At 37.1% G+C, this 25538-nt stretch overlaps 1 protein-coding gene across 1 annotated transcript in view; it reads right to left on the bottom strand.

Moving 5' to 3' along the window:
* The window catches only part of LOC150075814 (CD63 antigen-like), a 174151-nt gene that overhangs the window by 45441 nt on the left and 103172 nt on the right, over positions 1-25538 (bottom strand). The window contains exons 3-4 of the mRNA XM_090387200.1: positions 16036-16224; positions 1775-1849 (exon numbers count right to left, since the gene is read on the bottom strand). Of these exons, the coding sequence (XP_090243326.1) occupies positions 1775-1849; positions 16036-16224 (264 nt within the window). The remainder of the gene's footprint in view (positions 1-1774; positions 1850-16035; positions 16225-25538) is intronic.

Raw genomic sequence — 25538 nt, 5'->3', positions numbered from 1 at the left:
GCTACGGAGGCACCTCCGAGCCATGCAGGTTGAATTTTGATTAGTCAGAAAAGATGTCCCATTGCTCTTTTGTCCATGAAATGTGTTTTAGCCCAAAAAGTCTCTTCTTCCTATTTATTGGGTCAACAAAGGCTCCTTGAGCCAATAGGCATGCAGACCACATTCCAAAAGCAATCTTTGGCTAGTTCATGCACTTGTTTCAACACCAGAGGCCATCTCAAAGTCCAGTTTTAGATCAGGAGCACTAGAATGGCGATTACGAAGGCATAGCCATTTCAAATATCAATCTTGGGAAGGCATTGTCACTCTTACAGTCTGATCCAGGTCTTTGCTTCACGTCACCGGTTTCGCACTTTAATTTCAGCACCAAGGATACTGTTGACGGCCTATTTTATCAGCAATAGCACGTATAGAAAGGCCTTCCTGGGAGGGACCAATAGCTACACTTTTTTTTCTTGGTGTCAACTGAAAATATGGAGCCATGCTTACACCTCCACAAAACAGGATACATATGAGCATGTATACCTTTCAACACTGTATTTATAGAAATGGCTGATGCAATACCTTTGCTTTACAGCAAACAAAATGACTAATCAAACTATCTTATTATTCACTACAAATGTTAGTTTGTAGTTTTTTTTTTTTTAAGGTGATGCAGTTTTTGTTGTCCACCACTGTACATGGACTTTGGTAATGCATTTGGCAGAATTCAACATGAGATATTGCCTTACAATATAGAGTACAATAGTATCCCATGGGCATCCTTAAGGTGGACTTGAAGAATGGCTAAAGTACAGGAGGCCGAAAGCTGTTATAAATAATCATTCTTCACAGTGCACAAGGATTTAAACCGTGTCCATTAGGGTTTGATGTTAGGGCAAATTGTTTCAGATATTCTTAAATGATATAGAAGAGATAATAACGAGCACAATTTTAATTTGAATTGTTATAAAAAGTCGAAAGTGGTTAACAATACAACAGTCAAGCTGAGCTTCAGAATGATCTGAACCAGCTTCATAGATATGGCAATTATGTATTAACACTGTCAGTTTATAAATGTACATTTTCAAATGAGTGTACATTTGAAAATGTAACCAGAGATTCTTACACTAGGTGGAACAGAGCTGAAGGGTGTGAATGAGGGAAAAAAAAAAAAAAGTGTTTTGATACAATCAGACAATGGTTGGCATTTACCAATGCTTTACCACATCTTTGCATCTAGGTAGACTAAGGTTATAGCTGCATTATACAAGTAACTGGTGCAACTGCAATAGTGTATTCAAGCTCAACGTTTAAAAAAAAAAAAAAAAAATTGGGACTTCTTAATCCAAAGAGGACCCTCTACAGTAAATAGCAAAAGGACATCTGTACAAGATAAGATTACAGAGTTTGGTAACAAGACATCCTGGATGGAGGGGAATCTGATGTTTACAAATAGAATTAAAAAAATTTCACATTAGAATGGGAAAGACTAGCATTAGGAGATATAAATATGAAGTATTAGGGAAAACTAATACACTGGTATTTAAGACATTTTTTGATCAGTATTATCAGCATCTATAACAAACTGGTTTCCTGAGCAGTTGAGGTTAACAGCTGGGAAAGTTTAAGGGGCAACTAGATCAGTACCTCCAGGTAGTGAAGAAGTATAGGGAATAGAGGTTGTATAGACATTTTAAAAAATGTCTATATTTTTCTTATTTAATTCTACTTCCTATGGCCTTGACTAATACTAAATTACCTTTTTAAACAAGAAAAAACATAAAAGACCCACCTTATTTCTGTAAACATAAGCAGTGATGCCACCAGCTAGACCAAGGACAAAGACCAACAGCAACAATACTGAAAACTAAAAAAAAAATCTATGGTAAATAAAGTAAAAGTTGCCATACTAAAAAAAAAAATGAATCAAATATTCCAAATTATACTATAAGCTTTCTACACTCCATGTACACTAAGCTCACACTTATTTTATGCCTGGCTGTTGAGCACCTCCAGCAGAAAACTTGTCCTTACCTTCTCAAAACACGTTTTCAGATACTAAGAAAATTCAATGGTCTGTTGATAAAACTATACCGAAGCAATAAAATTCACATTAAAAAATTAGTGAAATTAAGGTATAGCCGCTCCCTGACTTACAGAATTCGACTTTATGCAAGTTTCTGTTGGCAGCGCAAACTAAAAAAAAAAAAAAACAACATGCGAAAACTTATTTTGCATCCTCTAGGAATACGTGGAGGTATCATGAAAATATCATATGAACCCAATAACACATTTTCTTTTTGGTAATTCGTTCCAAGACCTCAGAATTTAAATTTGCTATATGACTAAGCTATTTATCTCTCTAAAAGGCCATTTTTATAATGGAAATTGCACTACACTTTCATCATATGTTCCATTATAAAAATCAATTTTGAACACCTTTGTGATATTTTTTTAAAACATTTCTGGAGGTCACTACTGTAAAACAATAAAAACAATGTTCACTTTATAGTTTATTTGGCTTTTCTGTTAGTGAAAACTAATTATAAATGGGTAGTAAAAAAATTATTGCAAATGCAATCTTATTGCATTTGCAATAATTCCAATAACTGGAATTGTGGGTTTTAAATTATTACGGTGAAGTGTTCCCCCTCACCGAAATCTTCAATCATAAAAAAACAAATTTTCAGAATCTTCTCTTCATTCTTATTACAATGATGAAGGGAAAGTGACCAATGGAAAGTGCAAGTGCTGGCAGTGCTAGGAAACTAAACAAAATTGATTTAGAAATGAAGATGATTAATTAAGTATAAAGCAGGTAAGTTTGTCATCTATTGCACAGAATTAGGTCTCGCTGCTTCAACAGTGAATCTATTTTAAGATAGTGCGTAAAAACATGTTAAAGGATAGAAGTATTTCACAAGTTTGCAGATGAAAAGGATTGGCAGGGTGGTTAAGAACAGTAGACAGGGTATGCTACTGCAACAAGATCTCAATAAATTAGGCAGATGGACTAAGAAGTGGCAAGTGAAGTTTTAACATTGACAAATACAAGGTACCTCATATAGGTAGCAGTAATCCCAGATTAACATACCAATTGTGTGGTACCACACTCAGGCAGTGAGGAATGAAAAAGATCTGAGGATAATTGTGTAAGTGGAGCCAATTACCCCAAATCTCAGTGTACACAGGCATCCAGGCCTATCCATGGGGTTTTACCAATTACATACCTGAATTTTGCCAGTAGGAATAAGGAGGCAATTACCCCGATGGCTAGGCCACATCTTCAGTACTGAATACTGACTGAAGTCTCATCTATGGAAGGATCTGTTGGAGCAGGTGTAGAGAATAAAAAACAAGATTAGTGAGGAGAACAAAGGGTGCCCTTACCAGAGAAAGGCTTCAGTTACTACAAATAGATCCATTTTCATCCAGCAGGAAGCTGACTGTTAGATTGTCACAAACTTACTTTAAACATTGCACTGGCCACCTCCAACTGGCTGCACTGCCTTAGGTTCTATGTACTTCTTAACTAAAAGCATAACTCATCTCCCCATTCTGAACATATTTAAATTCTTCATTCCTTAAGTCCAAATAGCAGCAAGTCTCCAATATCCTCTATAATGTCCACATTTGATGATTTGACCAGTAGCTTCAATTTCAAATGTTTACTAAACTCCTAGCATTAGTGTATACAAGCACCTATTTTTACTCTCAGTATCCCTGACAGTCCATGCATTTGCTTGTTCCGAAGAACCTCTGACACTTTGCTTTCTAGGCAGCTAGATGCCCCAATAGAAGTGCAAGTGTCTCATACCTCTTCCTGCTATTAGTCTAGTGGCATATGCAACCCCTCCAAACTGGCAATTTTCAACACATTAACACTGCATCAATAGCAGCGGCAAATATTCTCAAATCCCTTCTATTTGAATGTACCTATGTTCCTGTAAGAACTGCCACCTGTTAACAAGCACAGACCACAGCAAGAAAAAGTCTACCCCATAATAAACCTTGCACAGTCTCTCCATGGCCAAACTGATTGGCAAGACTCATGTAATCTTATCATGACTAGACAGAATTGCAGACTTTCAAATTTAATCCTAATTCAACTTTTGTTTCAACACTGCCCTATACATGTCAAGTCCTTAGATGTCCTACACTTAATACTTTTGCATCAACATACAAAACTATCATTTTTCCCCTTAAAAGAAATTTATCCCTGGCAACAAAAAAAAAAAAAAAAATTGGTCCTAATCCCATAACGTTTATTGGGCAAAACACACATGCCCAATAAATTCTTGAAACCACATTTAAGTACAGGTAGTTCCCGACTTTACAAATTAAAGTTTTCCTAGCGCATGCCCATGAAGCAAAAAAAAAAAAACTTACGAGTGGGAATTTATTATCCATATACATAATGTTAAAAATAGGTGTTATGTTCTCAACAATGAAATTAGTTAGCTAATTAGTTTGTTTAAACAATGATTGATTTACCCAAAGAAATGAAAACTGCCTGTAAAAATCAAGCAAATTATAATAAAGAAATTATGACTTACAAATATGTTAAAGAATGTTTATTCTTCAGACTAAATACACACTATCACTCATTGGCACAGCACACTGTTTGTTGCAAAAGGAGTCTTCTTCAGTACTGCTTCAAGAGGCATTTGTTTCCAAGATATTCTTTTCTTTATAAATTTCAATAGCATGCATAAGCATTTTTTAATGAAACACACATGCAACTAACACAATTTGCATGGGGTAACAAGTTTACGCAGCTTAAAAAAAAAAGGAATGAAAAGAAGATTCTGAAAATTTGTTTTTTATTATGATTGAAGATTTCAGTGAAGGGGAAACTCATTTCACCATAACGTAAAAACTACACAATTCCAGCTATCAGTATTTTTTTTTCAAATGCAATAAGATAGTTTATTTCCTTTTATAATTGCTTGCACTAACAGAAAAGATCAATAAACCGGAAAGTGCAACGTGTTTTTGTTTTATGATCGTGACATCCAGAAATGTGCTTTAGAAAAATATCACAAAGGCGTCAAAATTGATTCTTATAACAGAACCATATGATAATGATGAAAGTGTAGCAATTCAAATTAGTAGCTAATACAATTTACACTATTAAAAAAAAAAAGCCACACCTTTTCAGAGAGTTATATAGCAAAAATTAACTTCAAAGTCATGGAACGAATTACCAAAAAAAAAAAGTGTTATTGGGTTCACATTATGATATTTTCACAATATCGATGATGTCTTCGGAACAGATTAACATCTTAAAGCAGGGGTACACTGCATTTTTTGCAATTAATGTTCATATTTTCGATTTTGCTGATACCTGGGGAGGGGGGGGAACCAAACAAACCTGGGAACTCTTAAAGTGAGAACTGACTGTACTTTTAATTGTAGTGGTTTGGTTCCTTGCAATAGTTTCAATAAATTTACATGTGTGTAAATGTCTTTCCTTCTTAAGATCATTTGCTATGAACAGCCACACACTGCTCCCACTTCAAGTAATATAAGAACTTAATTCAAATGAATATACAGAAAAACACAAAAGGAAAAAAAAAAATAGGAAAAATGTTAAACTCGGTAGGTGTACCTAATAAAGTGGCAACAGTGTATTTACTTTTAATACATCCATGCTGCAATTTCTTTATAAATTCTACTCCTATGAAGGTAATTTCACATACTTTAACCCTTGATTCCATCATTTTCCCTGGAGAGAAGTCAAGCTTACAAGTGTGTAATTATGCACATCACTGTTTGACTTGAAGGTTTAATTACCTCTTTTGCTGCTTCGTTTAATATAACTGGATAGATTTCCATTGGCAACAGGTACTTTACTTTCATCTTCAACATTTCTCTTCCATTTTCCTTTCCATTATACGGACACTGAACATAACCAATAAAGTGCTGATTAATCAATTTTTTTTATTTACAGATACTAAATGCACATATGGTTAGAGTATATATTGGAAAATGCCCCTTCAACTTAAATGCATTTCACCACTCATGTGTGAATCACATGCACTGCTTGCCTAAGCTCATCGTGGCCATCTTATGTGGCTTCAGCATTCAATATATAGTCAAGTAATGCACCTTGTGTTTGAACTTTTGTGCAATAAAAAACTATTCATCCACCCCACAGGCAAAAATCTAAAAAGAGATTAAGTGTTCATGCAGTAACTACTACATGAAAGATGAAGAGCTCCATGTTGGAAGTACTGTACATTTTACATCATGTAGCCAAGGAACATCTAACAGTTATAAAAATTCATTTTATAGAAATTGTAGATAGACCTGTCCAGTAAGACAACCCTCAAAAGTAAATGGACCAATCATCTGATCAGAGGATTCCATACCACATATGTTAGTGTTCAAAATTGCTCTCTACAATGGCACTGGGATTTGTTTCTGACCAAACATTGAAGTTGTGTTGTTCGGTCTTGGGTGAACTGAGCTTCAATAGGATAAAATGATGCAAACAGTGACTGCCACTCAGCCAATTAAAATTCCAGTGATTGGAAAAGATAAGTTTGAGCATGCTCAATGTTGATGGGATTCTTCCTCTTGCTCAGAATAATCATCTGAGAGGGCATAAATTCAAGTTGAGGAAAGACAGTTGTAGGATAGATGTGCAGAAGTTTGCCTTTAGCCAGCAGGTAGTTGATTGGTGGAACAGATAGCCTAAATAAATTTAAGGCCAAGCTGGACAGGTACTTGGAACAAATGGAGGGGTGAAATTGGAGTTTTTTTGGCTGATGCTGCATAAGCTTGCTTTCTTGCATCGTGTGCCTTTACTAATGCTAATAAATTCAAAGGGTTGTGCAAGCTGCACACATGGTATGGATACATGCCTTCTTTATATAACTTACTCTATACTCTTGATTTATGCAATATTCTCCATATTTCATGTACTAGCACAAGAACTGCACTGTACTGCCTCAACAATGTTCTCTTGCTCAGCCATAACTCTGTGAGCTGCATGCTCATATGGGATGGGAGCTGATATCTTGCAATGTTTGGAAAACTCTGCTAATAACTAGTCAATTTGAGACTAAAATGTGGTTCAGAAAAAAATCCCTGTTGGTATTCAGCAACAGCATTTCTATTGCTAAGTCCATAAACATACACCATATCAGCACATTCAGCTTCATTTTCCATCAACAGGAGGCAAGATCTTGCCATTTATCTTCTGAATCATTTTGGTGCCAAATTTGAAATTATTCACTACTGCTTTCTTTTTTCCCCCATTCAAAAACCACAAAATTGCTTTTTCTACACACAAGATTCTTGATTCATCAATATTGAAATTGTGTGATAAAGCTCCTCTAACCTGGTCAACTGAAAATTCAAGTCTCACAATCAAGGAAACATTCAGAAGCAAATAAGCCAATCCATACTGTACTTTGGGCATATATCACTCCACACTGTTATAATGACCACAACAGGCCAACTCCAGCACGTGAACATGATAATCTGGCCCGCAGTAATTTTCAAATAATATACAGGGTGTTTCAGTTAAACGTTTCAGAACTTCTAAGAGGGGTAGGGTACATCCTGACAACTCGAAATCATATAGCAATTTGGGGTCGGAAATGCTTTCCTGAAGCGGTGTTGTACACAGAAGCACCATAAAGAAAAGGACCGTAAGTGAGAAATTGTTTTAATAATACATGAAAAGCAGCAAAAGGTACATGGATTAAAGTAAGTGTTCGAAGTTTCTTCCACGGGCTACAATGCACGCCTCACATCTCCGACGCATGGACATCCGAACATTCTGGAATACTCCAGGCGAATTTCTTCGGCAGCTACTGCGATTCTTGCAACCAGCTCCTCAGCATTGTCAACAGGGGTGTCATAAACTAGCGATTTCATATGACCCCAGAAATAAAAATCAAGACATGATAGGTCGGGTGACAACTTTTGAGAGATGAACAGATTTCTGCATCGACGCAACAGACAATGTGGTTCCAACACGATGGAGCCCCTGCCCATTATAGCGGAGATGTTCGTAACTACCTGGATGTCACATTTGGTCAACAGTGGATCGGACGTGGTGGTCCCGTGCGTTGGCCTGCTCGGTCACCCGACCTATCATGCCTTGATTTTTATTTCTGGGGTCATATGAAATCGCTAGTTTATGACACCCCTGTTGACAATGCTGAGGAGCTGGTTGCAAGAATCGCAGTAGCTGCCGAAGAAATTCGAAATTCGCCTGGAGTATTCCAGAATGTTCGGATGTCCATGCGTCGGAGATGTGAGGCGTGCATTGTAGCCCGTGGAAGAAACTTCGAACACTTACTTTAATCCATGTACCTTTTGCTTCTTTTCATGTATTATTAAAACAATTTCTCACTTACGGTCTCTTTTCTTTATGGTGCTTCTGTGTACAACACCGCTTCAGGAAAGCATTTCCGACCCCACATTGCTATATGATTTCGAGTTGTCAGGATGTACCCTACCCCTCTTAGAAGTTCTGAAACTTCTAACTGAAACACCCTGTATATATATTATTTGATAATATATATATATAAAAAATAAATGGTCTGCCATTTATTATATATATTTTTGAATTAATGGAATTTCTGATGTAAGCTTAGAAAATACTCTGCACATTGCTACCTCAAATATCGCTCTAGATATTGATTCACTGGTACTATCAAATCTTTCATTAAATATTATGAGAATAAATTTTTGCAACAAGGAATTTATTTGTATTTTGTTATTATAATTGTATTTTTATAATTTATCTTGAATTTGTATTTCATTTTTCTTATTAATAAAATTAATTAGATGTACATCATGTACAAATATTACAATAAATAAAACTGTTTATGAAAAATTTCATTAGACACCATTTTAATAATCATAAAAGTCGTGGGTAAGCTAAAAATATTTGGCCCACATGTACCTCAGACATTATTTGATCTGCCATTTATAAAGGTTACCCATTCCTGCTCTACACCAAGATACAACAATATGTATTGCTGGGAGATTGCTTTGGCTTATGCACAGTTATGCAACTGCAGAAACCCATTCTGTGAAGTGCTTTTGTGATGGCTGTTGTTCTTATCCCAGTTCTGTCTACAGTGAGGTTTCCACATTTTAAAATCCAAAATGACAAACTTTCACAGAATGAAAAATGGATTTATAACATTATTAAAAAAAATCTAAATATTTTGAAAAAAAAAATTGACAGGTCTATATTGTACAAACTTGAATGTTTAATTCAGCTTGTTTCAGCTATAGCTTGTCTGATGAAGTCACCTTTTCCTTTATTTGATACTTCAATATTACACCTACACAAATGATACAGATAATGTTACCGTTGCTTTTTTAACATAAGGATAATTCTTTCCCCCACCATCATCATCATTTTAAGTACGGGTATATACACACAAAGCACTTTAAACAAATGCTTTAGCTCACCAATACAGTTTATTGCCTGTCAATGCACTTTACACATGACAGTGACTGATTTCCTTTGGTTCCCACAAAAAGAACTACACTATATATGCACAAGCATCAATTGGTAGTTTGTATGTACTGCAAAAGAAGTTGCATGGGCATAAACTTTAAAAGAAACATTTGGAATGAACCTAATTTAGATAAATCTGACAAAATTGCTGTTAACACTTGACATGAATTTTCTTATTTTCTATTAACATGGAAAAAAAGAGTAGTGAAAATAAGAGTGAATTAGCTCATGAAGTTTCCTTTGAAACTATCACTTTTTCAACTATCAACATTTTCCAGGAGTCACTGATTGTGGTCTATCCGATTTGGTAGAGAAAAAAAAAAAAAACACCTTATGTCTTTCACTGGTACATAATGTTTTCAACAATTTATTCCAAGTGCCTCACTTTCTGCTATCTGGTCAATAGACAGACCTGCTATGTGACAATTTACCATCACATATCTTAAAAAGGGGTCCAGGTCCTTTTTATTCTTCCTAGTGTTCCACTTACCATTGAATATGCAAGCCATTGGCTTTAGACACATCACTGACTTAAAACCATGTTGCACCATTATGTATATTGACAGACTGATTTGCATGTCGTGCAGGATGGGGAAAAAAATTACAGGGAAAACCTAGAACTTTCTTCCCACATGGTTTGATGTTCAAAAGATTATAGCATCCATTGTTCTTGTAAATATTAACTGCAAATGAGATTTCTGCTGTAACCACAGAAAAGCTGATATCACCACACTTAAAAAAAAAAAAAAAAAAAAATTATACAGAAAGAATCAGGATTCTTTAGAATTGCAGCGTTAATCCTGAGGTCACTATACAGCAGTTACAAGTATTAGTAGTGCATGCAAAATCAACCATTTGTTTTGTGTATTGTTTGTTCAAAATGCAATGGTTGAATTTTTTTTTTTTATTAGCTTCATGTTCTTTCTGAGAAGAAAAATATCAAAGTACTTATATTCTGGTAAGGTTTTGTAATTTAGAACAGTATATTACTATTAGAGATGCAACATGCATATTTCACAATGTGCCCTATACTGTATCATAACAGGAACCACTGAAAACAAGCTATACTGAAGAAGTGCTACTTCAACCTACATGCAAGCAAAAAAAAAAAGAAAATGAATATTACCTAATGATAAATAAATGAATATTAAATTAAATAACCACACTAAACAAACAAACTCCCACCCCACAAAAGCACAGCAGTCCGATATCCTTCAGGATCAAGTATGGCATACCTGATGCCTGTGGAAATCCCTACTGCACAAACCTAATAATGGAATACAGTAAACCCTCAATTTAATGGACAGGACAAATAATACAGTAATGTACATATTAATCTCTACCATATTTTTTTTAGGTTATACAAAACCTGTGTTATTATTAATTAAAAATTAATAACTATTTCCATTATTGTTTTGATCATTACCTACTTTTATTTTTATAATAAAAGTTCAGGAAATGTTTTTTATTCCTTCTGAAAATGTGTTCAAGTAGCTGTTTACCCAGATTACAGAAAAGAGCAGGCAGTGACTTGCGAGCTGAACATGGACTTCGGACATTAAACTACAGGTCCACTGATTCGCTTTGTTTCGGTCTCAGTCTGCCTCAAGCTATCTGACTTTATTAAATAATTTTGCAATCCTTACAAGGGAGTGGGAACTTAAAGGTGACACAGAAATTAGAGCTAATCGAGAAATAATAACAAGGTGCCTCAGTAGCATGTTAGTGAAATTTATGGATAAAGAAAAAAAAAATGTTTCTGATATCTGTAAATCAAAGGACAAATTGCAACAATTTTATATTGTACAGTACTGTATATTGTATTAAAGCTTTTTTTTTTACATTAACAATAAATTCCCCCCCCCCCCAGGTTACATTTAATGGTCCTTGAGGTTGTCACAGACATTCTCTCAGATATGCCAGACAAGCTGTACTTGCTGCCTGGGAGTCTAAAACACTGATGGAACTGATATTCGGGCGACACTCAAGTCAAGTGGTCCCAATTTCGGCAAAGTCCGGATGGTTTGTGACAGCCAAATCCTCTGCTTGCACCTTCACGATGGTGGGACTGTTAGTAATCCTGGGTATAACCTCCTTGCACAAGTACATGGTGGTGACCACCCAAGTGTGAACCAACATAAGCAGGGGTCGAGGTGTAGCACCCACACCACAGGGAGGAACGCTGCCCCTCTATGTTACCAGGCAGTACTAGGTGGTAGATGACTCACATCAACCAGTGAAATACCACCACTTTGCTTATTGGAGGCTTGAAGTGGTGGAACCCATGTTTAGTCTATAGAGCTAAGTTCCGGTCATCCCTTCCCTATCTCTTCCATCATGCAGTATGATTGATGACTTTTGAGGTTATGATGAACATCGTGGCGAGATACAATATTCCTTACATTTCGAGGGTACACTCTAAAACGGTGTTTGCAGGCCAGCCGCTAGTTAGTACACTGGACAGAACTTATTGGTAACTCTCTAGGAGGCTTCCGGATCAGCTAGTGTATAATCTTGCTACCTCTACTCTGCCAGAAGTGACTGGAGGGAGTCCGAGTAGTGTGTATGCGGAGAGAATTGTCGAGGCCACATTATGTCAAAGATCTGGGTATATTCTTACCAAGTGTACGCCATATCCAAAAATTTCATTACTTCATACAGCATGTCCCACCCACCTTTTCTTACCATTGAATACACCACGAATTGTCAAACTAATAGAGCAAGCTTATCTGCGAAAAGATCTAAACATCCCAAGGACTTCCTAATTCATTTCACAAATATACGTGGTCTCAATTCTAATCTCAACGATGTGCATTTCCACTTGCAGTCTGCCAAACCCCCATGTACTTTTTCTGACAGAATCTCAGTTATCGGTTGATTCAACTTCTGCTCATCTCAGATGCCCAAATTATTCGCTGTATGATTCCTTTCGCCTCAAAGGTGGTACTTGTGCATATGTCTGTTCTGATATTCCCTGTCAGAGACTTGGCAATTTGGAATCTCCTCTTTGATCTTCTCTGGCTTAAAATCTCTCTACCTCATTGTGTCAAATTCATCTGTTGTCTCTACCGTTCTCCCAATTCCACTAATCACTTAGAGCTCTTTGACTTCCTCTCTTTGCAACTTGACTTTCTCCAGTCCAACTTTCCTAACAGTGAGATAATTTTCCTTGGCGATTTTAATGTTCACAACTCCAGCTGGCTTCTGTTTTCCAGTCACACCGCTTTTGCAATTACTAATGACCTAGCACAGATTGTTCATTTATCTACAAGAATACTGGACAATCCTAATCATACAGCCAATACGCTTGATCTTTTTCTCACAAACAACCCTTCTAAGTACACGGTCGAAGTGAGAGGTCCTTTAGGCACTTCAGATCACAATTTGGCGATTGTCTCTTCTCCAATGGAACCTTTATCTCATGGCTATTCCAAACCTTGTGTTGTTTGGCATTACATGAGTGCAAAATCGGATGACCTGCGAGACTTCTTTTCTTCTTTTCCTTGGTCGGATTACTGTTTCAAAACTTCTGATGTCAACGTTTGCTCAGATCGTGTCAGTGAAATTATTCTTGCAGGAATGGAATCCTTTATCCCACACTCCACTTTAAAATCTTGTCCTTTATCTAAACCTTGATTTTCCAATAAATGTGCTAAGGCTGTTCAAGAGAAGAATGTTGCATATCGTAATTGGCTTGTTTCTAATTCTTCAGTTCCATTTTCTGCCTACACCAAAGTTCGTAACAATTGTAAAGCAGTTATTCAGTCCAAACTAGAGTTTGAACAGGCTAAGAGTAGAAAACTTGCTTCTTGCCCTAATGGTAGCCGAGCATTCTGGTCTCTTGCCAAAGCTATTGGCCGCAACTTTTGCCCATTTCTGCTCCCACCTCTGTCCAAACCAGATGGTTCTGTTGTCACTTCAGCCAAGGATAAAGCTGACCTGCTAGCATCCCATTTTTCTTCCAGCTCATGTATTAATGATCTTGGTAATTTAACCTCCCACCATTCCCAACACGCTCCATTCAATGCCTCCTGTGGTCTTCCGTCAAAAGGATATCAGAAGGATTTTGATGAATGTTGATGCTAAGAAAGTTCCAGGGCCTGATGGTATTTCTCCACTTGTTCTCAAAACCTGTGCTCCTGAAATTACTCCTATTCTTTGCCGCCTTTTTTCACTTTCTTATTCCAAAGGTGTTTTTCCTTCTGCTTGGAAATTTGCTCATATCCAGCCAGTTCCTAAAAAGGTGACAAATCCCTCCCATCCAATTATTGTCCCATTGCAATTACTTCTACTCTTTCTAAAGTAATGGAGAAATCAATTAACCGCAAATTCTTAAACTACCTAGAAACCTTCCGTCTGATCAACAATCGCCAGTATGGATTCCGTTAGTGTCGATCCACTGGTGATATTCTGGCTTATGTTACCCATTTATGGACTAATTCAATGGAAAGGTTCGGTGAAACACAAGTAGTTGCTCTTGACATCTCAAAGGCTTTTGATCGTGTTTGGCATAAAGGTCTTCTAAACAAGCTTCCATCTTATGGTTTGCCAACTGTTTTTAGTAACTGGTTATCCAGTTTTCTCTCTGATCGCTCACCGAGGGTGATGGTAGATGGCTCTGTCTTCTAACTTCTCCACTAATGCCGGTGTCGCCCAAGGTTCAGTTCTTTCCTCCACTCTTTTCCTCTTATATATCAATGACCTTCCATTGACTGGAAATCCTATCCATAGTTTTGCCGATGATAGCCCATTGCATTCAACTTTCCATTTTGAGAAACCTTGTCCTGCTCAATCAGCTTCAACTTCTCAAAAATCTGCTACCAATTCCTTAAATGCCGATCTTCAGGTAATTCTCCAGTGGGGCAAAGACAACTTAGTTGATTTCAACCCTTCTAAAACTCAGTCTTGTCTTATATCTCGCAAAAAGGATTCTTCTGCTCCTATGCTTATCTTTAGTGACACTCCGATTTCTAGGCAAAATGATATATCTCTTTTGGGGATTACCTCGACTTCTAATCTCTCTTGGCACAAGCACATTACAAATATTGCTTCCTCTGCATCAAAAAAAACAAAAAAAAAAACTTGGTTTTCTCTTTCGCTCTCGGCGTTACTTTTCTTGCGAACAGCTGCTCACTCTGTATAAATTGCAAATCCGCCCTGCCATGGAATATTGTTCCCACATCTGGGGTGGTGCCCCCAAAACCTCTCTCAGGCTTCTTGATTCCATTCAGAAGAGGGCAGTTAGGTTAATTAATGATTCATCTCTAACAGAGTCTCTCCACTTGCTTTCTCATAGACTTATTGTTTCTGCTGCATGCCTCTTCTACAGATACTTCCATGGGCACTGTTCTTCTGAATTGGCTTCTATAATTCCCGCTCTCTTTCAAAACAGTCCGAACACGTGCCACCACCAGCCAACATCCATTTACTGTCCAACTTCAAACCCACAGAACAAACTTTTCATCTTCCTCATTTATTCATTCAACTGCCGTTTTCTGGAACAACCTTCCTTCATACGTATTTCCTGAAAATTACAATCTACAGAAGTTCAAGTCCAATGTCAACAAATATCTTCTTTCGTCTTCTCAACCTCCAACCCAAGCACAGTACTAAATACTATAGGTTCTAATACATCTCTTGTTTGGGGTTCACATAAAAAAAAAGACTCAGCATTAATGGAAACCTTCTCCCCTATTAGTCCATTAAATCAAGAGTTTAATGTATAGACATCCAATAAGAACACAAAAAATAAAGTTTAGGGAGGACCACAAACCTTAGAGAAGATCTTCAAGGAAGCATCAGTCCTGTGTAAATCAAAATAATTTGTCATGGCCTGCCAAACAGCAAAAGGATCATGGATGAGGCCTATGGGCAATAAACTTAGATTCAACAAAAAACACTTTAAATATGTTTAATCAATAACCAACTGAAAAGATAAAATAAATGTTTCCATTTCAACTGGAAAAGTTGTCTGCAGTTTACTGATTTGGTTTCTGATTATCAATTTAATCATTTAAGATTTTTTTTTTTTTTAAATCTTTATCACAAGTATTGGGCCATTCCATGATCCTTTTGCTATTTGGTAGGCCATGACAAATGAGTGTCTGGGAGCTTCCACATACATCCTTGAAGTGGTCATTGTGGTTCTAAGCATTCTTTGCTATGTCTTCTTAGTGGGCATCTATTCCGCCATTAAGGTGATGGTAAAATATAGAAATATGCAAGGAAACCTCCCACTGCATCACCTTAATGGTGCAGTGGGAGATTTCCTTGCATGTTTCCAAGAAAAAGTTGCGCCATTACTTACACAGGATACAGCCACTGCTTCCCTGGGCATGGTGCAGATCCATTGATATTCATTAAGCATTTTGATTTTTTTTTTTTTTAACATTACCTAGGTAAATTATAAAATTTGAATAGTTATAGTAATAATTAAAACAAACTCTGAAATAATGATTATTCAGATTAGTTAGAAGATTCCTCTTCAGTTAATTTTTTGTCTGGAGTATTATCCAAAATAAAAGTGAGCTTTTAAGATAGAAAATAATTAAATACCATACCGTAGTTAGCATGCAGTAGTTCTCCTTGACAGCTCCACAACATCCAAGGAAGGCCAATGCAAACATTATAACTCCCACAATAATCAAAAGAATCGACGGCGATGCATATTCACTTCCTAAGAAATCTAAGTAGCTATTACCTTTTGCCTTCGCTACAGCAGCTACAGATATGAACGTAATTCCTGCAATCTGAAATAAAGACTTATTAAATTTACTGCTCATATGCCATGTAATAAAAACTATATAGACATATATAACTTGTACAGAATAATGCAAGTATCCCAGTTTTAAACGTTATATCCATTTCTATACTTTAGTCACCAAGTTGAATCCTGCCATGAAGTAAAAAAAAAAAAAAAAAAAAATAAGTTCTACATCAACAGATGCTCCCCTTGGTCAGCATCTGTTGATGTAGAACTTACTATTTAGCAACTGATCATGACAGCTTTGCTCAATAACATTTGAGGATTAAAGTGAAGAGAATTATCATAACCAAGAGTATGCTGCAGGGGTTTCACACAAGTCCCTTATTAAAAAAAAATAAATAAAAACCTTAACTGATTATTTTAACCACAGATAACCCTTAGCTGAAATTCTCAAAATTGCTTAGGTCTCTACCTTTCCTTCAGTCCTGTACTCTGCCATACTTGCCAATAGGCGAGTGAGTACATTATTCTTTGAATAAAGTTCATTACATCAATTTTAAGCTGGCAGTGATGGCACCACAGATGACAAAAGTGTATCTCCAAAATAACAATCCCACCTAACCCTTTAACATCTGATGGGTGTAACCCTGATAAAGTATCTCAGGGCAGAAAACTGCCCTGGAATATTTTACAACTTAAATAAAACCTACAGAGTAGTAGAAATGCCAACTTATGAATTGCTCAATAATAGAGTTCCAATCAATCTGCATCATTAATTTTTTTTTTAGTTATAGCTTGTCTCTATGGTAAAAAAAAAAAAAAAGTAAACTTCAGCCATTATCAACCCACTGCAGGATGGAAGCCTCCTCAACATTCATGTGAGGGAAATGGACCATAATCTGCCACGGTGGTCCAGTGCTCGTTGGCAGCTCTACTGTATTTTGGCAGTCAGGAGCTTAAACCCAAGTCTACTCAAGGAGCGTGTGCTACTGCACTCCTGCTCCTGACCACTCTGCTATGGAGGCCAGTCTCTATGGTACTCACCTCCAAAATCCATATGGTTCAAGTAAAATCAAATGAATTAAGAATAAGAAAATACCCTAAGGAAAGAAAAAGTGCACCACTCTTTTCTCAGGTTGTCATACATGAATAAACAGTGATAGGTTAAAATCCAAACTAAAAACCAAGAGTCTTGATGTGACTTTCGAAAAATATCAGTTGGTTATAACATAAAGTGTAAACTTATAGTAAACTACTCTCAAGATGCATTGTTGAATCGTGTGTAGCAAACTTAATGCACTAGACACCATATTGACAAAAAGGTTGGTAATTCTGTATTCAAAATCTCATATGGTGAATTCTGTCAGAACCATTCAATGGCTAAGGCATTCAATATTGTATTAATTTGTGACTAGAATTTAGTTTTATTAAGATTATTGCTGAATATTTAAGGGGTGTGACAATATGGTCATTATGGCTGAGCTGTGTTACAGAATAATTTGGCTGAAGGCTGTTACCATGATAAGCTCTAGTATTTGTTGTTCTGGTTGATCTAAACTTGTGCTACCTATATAGCATGCATTACAGTTCTGACATTTTATAAGATATGTTATTTATATCTTAATAAGTGTCGTAACTAATACATGCTATATAGATAGCACAACTGTTAAGTTAGGATCAACCAGAACAACAAATACTAAACAGTTCTGATATCTATAGAGCATGTATTAGTTATGACACTTATTAAGATATAAATAACATATCTTATAAAATGTCAGAACTGTAATGCATGCTATATAGGTAGCACAACTTAAGTTTAGATCAACCAGAACAGCAAAATTCATCATAAGATTCTGAATACAAAATTACCAACAACCATTTTGCCAATATGACACCTAGCACACATTAAATTACCTACACATGATTCAACAATGCATTCTGGGAATTTAGTTTACTATGAAAGTTCCACTTCTCACAGTATAACCAACCAATGTTTTTTGAAGTCTCACGTCAAGCAAATACTAGCTTATCACAGTAACAGCCTTGGTTTTTAGTTGGGGCTTTAACTTACCACTTTTATTCATATAGGCTTTTTTTTTTTGCTGATGCTATATAAGCTTGCTTTCTTGCATCATATGCCCTGCTAATGACAACCTGAGAAAAGATTAGTGCACTTTTCTCCTTAGGGCATTTAACTTGTTAATTAAAATTGTTAATTCACTTCACCTTACTTGAACCACACGGAAAAATTCACACACATACTAGTTCTCATGTTGAAAAACATGAATTATGTTGGTAGTTCTCATGTTGAAAAACATGAATTACGTTGGCTGCATCTTTCCTGTCCAATTACTAAAGCATGCAAACTCATGTTTGATTCATGCATCTCCCAATGGAAGCACTGATTTGATTCAGCTGTTTACATCTCAGTGGCAGACCATTCACTGCAGTGTGAAATATATTTGATTTTAGTTCCACTTGCTAACAGTAATGATAACATAAATGGAGGCCATTTGTAACATTTAAGCACATATCTGAAGCATAGCAGAGGAGTTTTATTTTAAGAAATGCTTTTAATATAAAAATGGATTATTCATAACAGTTTGAATAATGGGTGAAATTAAAAAGGGAACAATTTTAAAAATTGTCATACCAATTTTAAGGTTATAGCATATCTGATTGCAAGGTGAATCTGTCAAAAGGGAATTTGTCACACCTGTCAAACAGTTAATGATTAAAAAAATCTAAAGTTCCTTGATATTTTACTTGATATTTTAGTTTCCACAGAATTATGTTATGTGTCAAGCTGACATGTAGAACAACATTGTCTTTGCAACTTTGAAAGACTCCAGGCAACAAGATTAGTGAATGGAACAAAGGGTTGCTCTTACAAAGAAAGGCTTAAGTTTTGCAAATTAGAGTCTGGAGACTAGGCACCGGCGAGGTGATCTGATAGAGGTGTATAAGGCCTTGAATGGTTTGAGCATGCTCAATGCTGATGGGATTCTTCCTCTTGCTCAGAATAATCACCTGAGAGGGCATAAATTCAAATTGAGGAAAGACAGATGTGCAGAAATTTGCCTTTAGCCAGCAGGTAGTTGGAACAGACTTCCATCACTTGAGAGGGCGCTGACTCTCTTTAAAAATTACAGCTGTGACTTGCAGGCTCCGAAAAAACGATAAGTGTTTACCTTTTTATTTACATAATTGTTATTTTATATTGTACTTAATACGTAGTCTTATAGTTATGCCGGTTATTTTTATTTTAGATAAACAGTTTTTTGTAGATATACGTAATACTTAATATATGTAAAACGTTATTTTGTTCGAATCTTGCAGCCATTGTTTTTGTATATAGTGGTAGGGAATTCAAATTTTTAATTGAGGTAGTTAGGTAGCTCTAACGTATAATTTATAGAGTAATACGCTTCACTGTTTCTATTAGATAGCGTAGTATTGACATTTAATTTATTGATTTTATTAATTTAAAATATCATGCCCCAAACTAGAGCAGCAAAGCAACGGGCACAAAGTGGCAGGAGTGCTGTGACTCTGGGGAGAACTGAGGGGGGCGATTCTCCAACGCATCAGAGCCTAAAAAAAAAAAAAAAAAAAAAAAAAAAAAAGTGCAACTTGTGAAATGTTTGCCGAACTCTGGAATGGAACATGATATTGCCATGGGGGAAGTCTTTGTGTGTGCGCGATGTAAGGAAATCAGGCGACAACTCAGCGTTGTTGTGGGCCTATATCAGAGTTTGAAGGACAGGGTCCTCAAAAGATCTAAATTGAGGGGCCCATCAGGCTCTCAGCTGCCCACATCAACGCCAGAGCTTGCACTTGGTCATCACGCAACACAGCGGCAACCCCCAAAGCAGAATGCGCTGGTCCCACAGGACCTAGTAGTTGTTGGTCACTATTGTAAGGGAAACGGGAAACATGCTTTGTAAAGAGGATAGGTGGAACAGGACCAGGGTATGTCTGCCAGGGGCAAAGGTTGATGACGTTGTAGACCGGATATCATCTTTTAAGGGCACAAAAGGCGATATAGTTGTACACGTTGGCACTAATGATATTTTTCTGCAGATGATTGTTTTCTGCAGCAGCACGTTCGAGAGGCAACCAGAGAGGGTAATACTCTTGATCTGGTCATCAGCAGTGATCATTCGTGTATTAAGAATTTGCAGATAAAGGAACCACTCGGTGGCAGTGATCACAGTGTACTGCTGTTGGATTTACTTAAAGATTTAATTACCATCAGGGGTTAAGGAAAGGGTTTTTGCTTCCGTAAAGGTGAGTACAGTGGTCTCCAACAGTTTTGAAATTCTGTACAGTGGGATCAACTGACGATATTACAAACAGTAAATTCTAAGTGGGAAGCATTCAAGGAATTAATCGTGGATGCTACTAAACGTTTCATACCTATTAAGAAATATTGTTCAAGGTTTAGGCCTAAATGGTTATCTAATGAACTAATAAGACTCTTAACAGAGAAGAAAAATGCATGGGATGCATATAAATTATCAAGTGACTCAGAAGCCTATGGCAGATATAAGCTAGTCTGTAAACAGGTCACAAAGGAGGTTAGACAAGCAAAGGCAGATTACGAGAAATCCTTGGCAAAAGATGCTAAGAAAAACAGCAAGGATTTCTTTATTTATATAAACTCTAAAAGGAAGGGGATGAATCTGATTGGTCCACTTGACATCGATGGTTCGACTGTTGATGATCCTGCTCAGATAGCAAACAAACTGAATGAGTATTTTGCATCTACATTCACACATGAGGAATTTAAGGTTTGAAAATAGCAGAAGGTTATCAAATTGTAGCAGTATACTTAATGATTTTGTAATAACTGAAAGCAAAGTGGAGGAGAAATTGTTGAAGTTAAACATAAGAAAAGCACCTGGGGTGGATGGGATCTATCCAGTTATATTAAAGGAGGCGGCAAAGCAACTAAGCAAACCCTTAGCCATAATTATGAGAGCACCCTTGGATTCAGGGGAGGTCCCACGGACTGGAGATGTGCAAATGTATCCCCAATTCCCAAAGGGGGATCGAAGGGCGACACGAGTAATTACAGACCAGTTAGTTTAACTTCTGTTCCGGGTAAAATAATGGAGTCACTGGTTAAAGATGCATTGCAGGATCATCTAGACAAGATTGCAGCAATAATTCAGACACAGCATGGGTTTGTTAAGGGAAAGTCTTGTCTTGTCTGACAAATTTGAGGATATTATGATGTGGTTACAAAGGAACTGGATGCAAAAAATAATTTTGATATCATATATTTGGATTTCAGGAAGGCTTTTGACACTGTTGCGCATGGAAGACTATTGTATTATTGAATGGTATTAAGGGTAAGTTGCTACAATGGATAAAAGGATGGTTAAGTGGGAGAAGACAGAGGGTGGTAATCAATGGGTGCTGTTCTTCGTGGACTAATGTTATTAGTGGAGTCCCACAAGGTTTGGTGTTAGGTCCACTGTTGTTTTTTTATATTTATCAATGATATTGATGAAGGTATATCAGGCTTAATGTCGAAGTTTGCAGATGATACAAAGGTTGGCAGGGTTGTTAATGACAGTATGCTACTGCAACAGGATCTAGATAATTTGGGTAGATGGGCTAAGAAGTGGCAACTGAAGTTTAACCTTGACAAATAGTTGCCACCTTCTTAGCCAATCAGTAACCCCAGAGATTGTTGTTGTTGTTATTTGGTGTTTTAGGAGCATTAGCAACTAAGGCCATATTGCTCCGGGATATGCGGTGGTCATTCCCTGACCTTTCCGCATTTTCCGTATTTGGTGGTGACGGGCTCGAACCCCGGTCTAATCAAGAAGCGTGTGCTACGCACTGCTGCTCCTTCCCACCTGTCTATGGAGGCGCCAAACCCCAGAGAAACGTACCAACTGTGTGGTACTACACTTAAGGTGGTAGAAAATGAAAAAGACCTGGGAGTAATTGTGCAGTCAGATATGAAGTTTTCTGAGCAATGCAGACAGGCTGCCAGGGCAGGTCATGGGGTTTTGTCAATGATATATAGGAATTTTGCTAGCAGGGAGAAGGAGGTGATTGTCCCTCTGTATAAGGCAATGGTCAGGCCACGCCTTTAGTACTGCGTACAGGTCTGGAGGCCTCATTTTAGGAAGGATGTAGATTTACTTGAGCGTGTACAGAGAAGGGCAACAAGATTGGTGAGGGGAATGAAGGGATCCTCTTACCAAGAGAGGCTTAAGTTCTGCAAATTGCAGTGGCTGGAGACTAGGCACCTGTGCAGTGATCTGATTGAGGTATATAAGGCCTTGAATGGGTTGAGCACACTGAATTTTGATGGGATCCTTCCACTTGTTCAGATTACGAACCTAAGGGGGCATAAATTCAAATTAAGAAAAGACAGATGTAGAATAGATGTGTGGAAATTTGCCTTTAGCCAGTGGGTGGTTAATTGCTGGAACAAACTTCCATCTGTCGTTGTGGAAGTTGACAGGTTAAATAAATTTAAGGAGGAACTGGACAGGCATTTGGAGGGAATGGTGTGATTTTTTTTATTTTATTTTATTTATTTTTTTTGGCTGATGCTGCATAAGCTCATACAGTTGCTTTCTTGCATCACATGCCACTACTACTAGTTGAAGTTTATAGCCTAAACAAATTTAAGGCTCAGCTGGATAGGTATTTCGAATGAACGGAGGGGTGAAATGGGAGTGGTGTTTTTGTTTTTTTTTTGGCTGACGCTGAAAAAGCTTGCTTTCTTGCATCATATGCCTCTACTAATGCTAATGACAGCTGCTTGGCAGTCTTTCAAGAGAACTTGAAGAGAAAAAAGTCAGAAGTGGCAACTTTTTTAATGAAAAATCTTACACTTGGGAAATAGCAACCTCCAAGTAAATTATACACTTGACAGGGTTGAATTAAAAACAGTGGAGGAGGAAAGGGATCTGGGAATTATGATAGGGGCAGATATGAAGTACTCTGAACAGTGTAAACAGACTGCCAGGAAAGCCCGTGGTGTCCTATCAAATTGGAGCAGAATGGTATTAAGGGTAAGCTGCTACAATGGATAAAAGGGTGGTTGAGTGGGAGAAGAGTGGTAATCAATGGACACTGCTCTTCATGGACTAATGTTATTAGTGGAGTCCCATAGGGTTTGGTGTTGGGCCCACTGTTCTGTATATTTATCAATGATATTGATGAAGGTATATCAGGCTTAGTATCAAAGTTTGCAGATACAAAGGTTGGCAGGGTTGTTAATGACAGTAATGGGCTGAGAAATGGCAACTAAAGTTTAACATTGACAAATGCAAAGTACTCCATATGGGTAGAAGTAGCCTCAGAGGACTGTACCAACTATGTGGTACTACACTTTGGGTGGTAGGAAAAAAAAAAAAAAGACCTGGGAGTAATTGTGCAGTCAGATATGAAGCTTTCTGAGCAATGCAGACAGGCTGCCTAGAGTAGGTCATTGAGTTTTGTCAATGATATACAGGAATTTTTCTAGCAGTGAAAAGGAGATTATCCCTTTGTATAAGGAAATGGTCAGGCCATGCCTTTAATACAGGTCTGGAGGCCTCATTTTACGAAGGATGTAGATTTGTATACAGAGAAGGGCAACAAGATTGGTGAGGGGAACAAAGGAGTCCTCTTACCAAGAGAAGCATAAGTTCTGCAAATTGCAGCAGCTGGAGAGTAGGCACCTGCAAAGTGATCTGATTGAGGTGTATAAGGTCTTGAATTGGTTGAGCACACTGAAGTTTGATGGGATTCTTCTGCTTCCTCAGATTACAAACCTAAGGGGGCATAAATTCAATGCCCCCTTAGGTTCAAAGAAAGTTGTAGAATAGATGTGCGCAAATTTGCCTTTAGCAAGTGGGTGGTTAATTGCTGGGACAAACTTCCATCTGTCGTTGTAGAAGTTGATAGCTTAAATCAATTCAAGGAGGAATTGGACAAACATTTAGGGAGAATGGTTGCGAATTTTTTTTTTTTTGGCTGATGCTACATAAGCTCATGCTTGCGTTCTTGCATCACATGCCTCTATTACTATTATTCTGCAGAGATCGGGAGGTCATAGTCCCACTGCACAAGGCAATTGTAAGACAACATTTGAAGTACTGCGTTCAAGTATATAGACTTCATCTGAAAAAGACTGAGCTTCTTGAAACAGTTCAAAGACTGACAACAGAAACACTCCAAGCATGTAGGCTACAGAGCTTGCCAACCAAACATCTCAATCAGGTCACCTTAGAGGTGACCTGATTGAGGTTTATAAGGCTCTGAGAGGGATTACTAAAATAAATTAAGGTGGAATTCTCACTGTTATAAAGAATTCCAGAATTCAGAAGAAAATTACAATTTTAAAGGGTGATGCACTTTCTTTGAATGCCAGTGTATAACTAAAAGAAAGGAATGAATGACATTCTAGATTCTAATGAATAAGTGCTAGCAAGATTATGTAAGGATGCTTATGTAGCAACAACCTTAAATATAATTTATGTATACTTCATTCACTTTTTGTCTAGTTATCTAATTCCTCCTTAGAATTTACTCTTCAGTTGCACAAGACTGGGAGAGTTTATTCAGTAGCCAATTGATCCTTGGCTAAAAAAAAAGCAAACTTCCTGACATCTAGTTCACAATTATCCTCTTGTACTGCCCAAAAATATCTTGATAACTATCACAAGATGGGATCAGAAGAATCTAATCCCATGATATCATAAATTGACATAGGGTGACAAGACTTGTGATTAATTGTATGACAGTCATCATAGGATGACTTCTACAGGTTCCACTGATGATCAGGAAAGTGACAGGTATGTTTTAATGCAACAGAGTATCAACCTCAAAATACCTTCTGTACTTTATGGGGTTGAATTAAGAGTATAGAAAGGAATTTTTGGGTTGTATACAAGTGGACATGAAGTTCTCTGTGAAGTGCATACAGGCAGCAAGGTGAATCCATAGTATCTCATAAATGATTTATCAAACAGAGGTAGGAAGTCAAACCCTACTATACAAGCATTGTAAATACTACTTAGTATATTGTCTACATATGCAAATCTTAAAAAACACCTTCCTGAAAGGGTCAAAAAGACTGGCAATGCATGGAGAGATCAGCAAAAGGGCATCCATATGAGAAATATGAGAGTTACAGAACTCAGTAATAAAATGCCTTAGAGGGGACCTGACTGAGCTCTACAAGGTTTTCAAAGAGGGGCAGTAAAATTTCCAATGTTATAAATAAGGGGGGGGTCATACCCCCAAAATTATAGAGGAAGAGGTTTAGATGGGATTGAAAGTTTCCTCTCAGATAGCTTGCAGAAATTCAAAGATCAGATGGATAGTTACCTATGTGAAAAT

This window comes from Mastigoproctus giganteus, chromosome 13 (assembly GCF_048544385.1).
Source record: "Mastigoproctus giganteus isolate SK-2022 chromosome 13, ASM4854438v1, whole genome shotgun sequence".
In the NCBI taxonomy this organism is placed as follows: domain Eukaryota; kingdom Metazoa; phylum Arthropoda; class Arachnida; order Uropygi; family Thelyphonidae; genus Mastigoproctus; species Mastigoproctus giganteus.
This window is presented reverse-complemented; position numbering and strand designations above follow the sequence as displayed.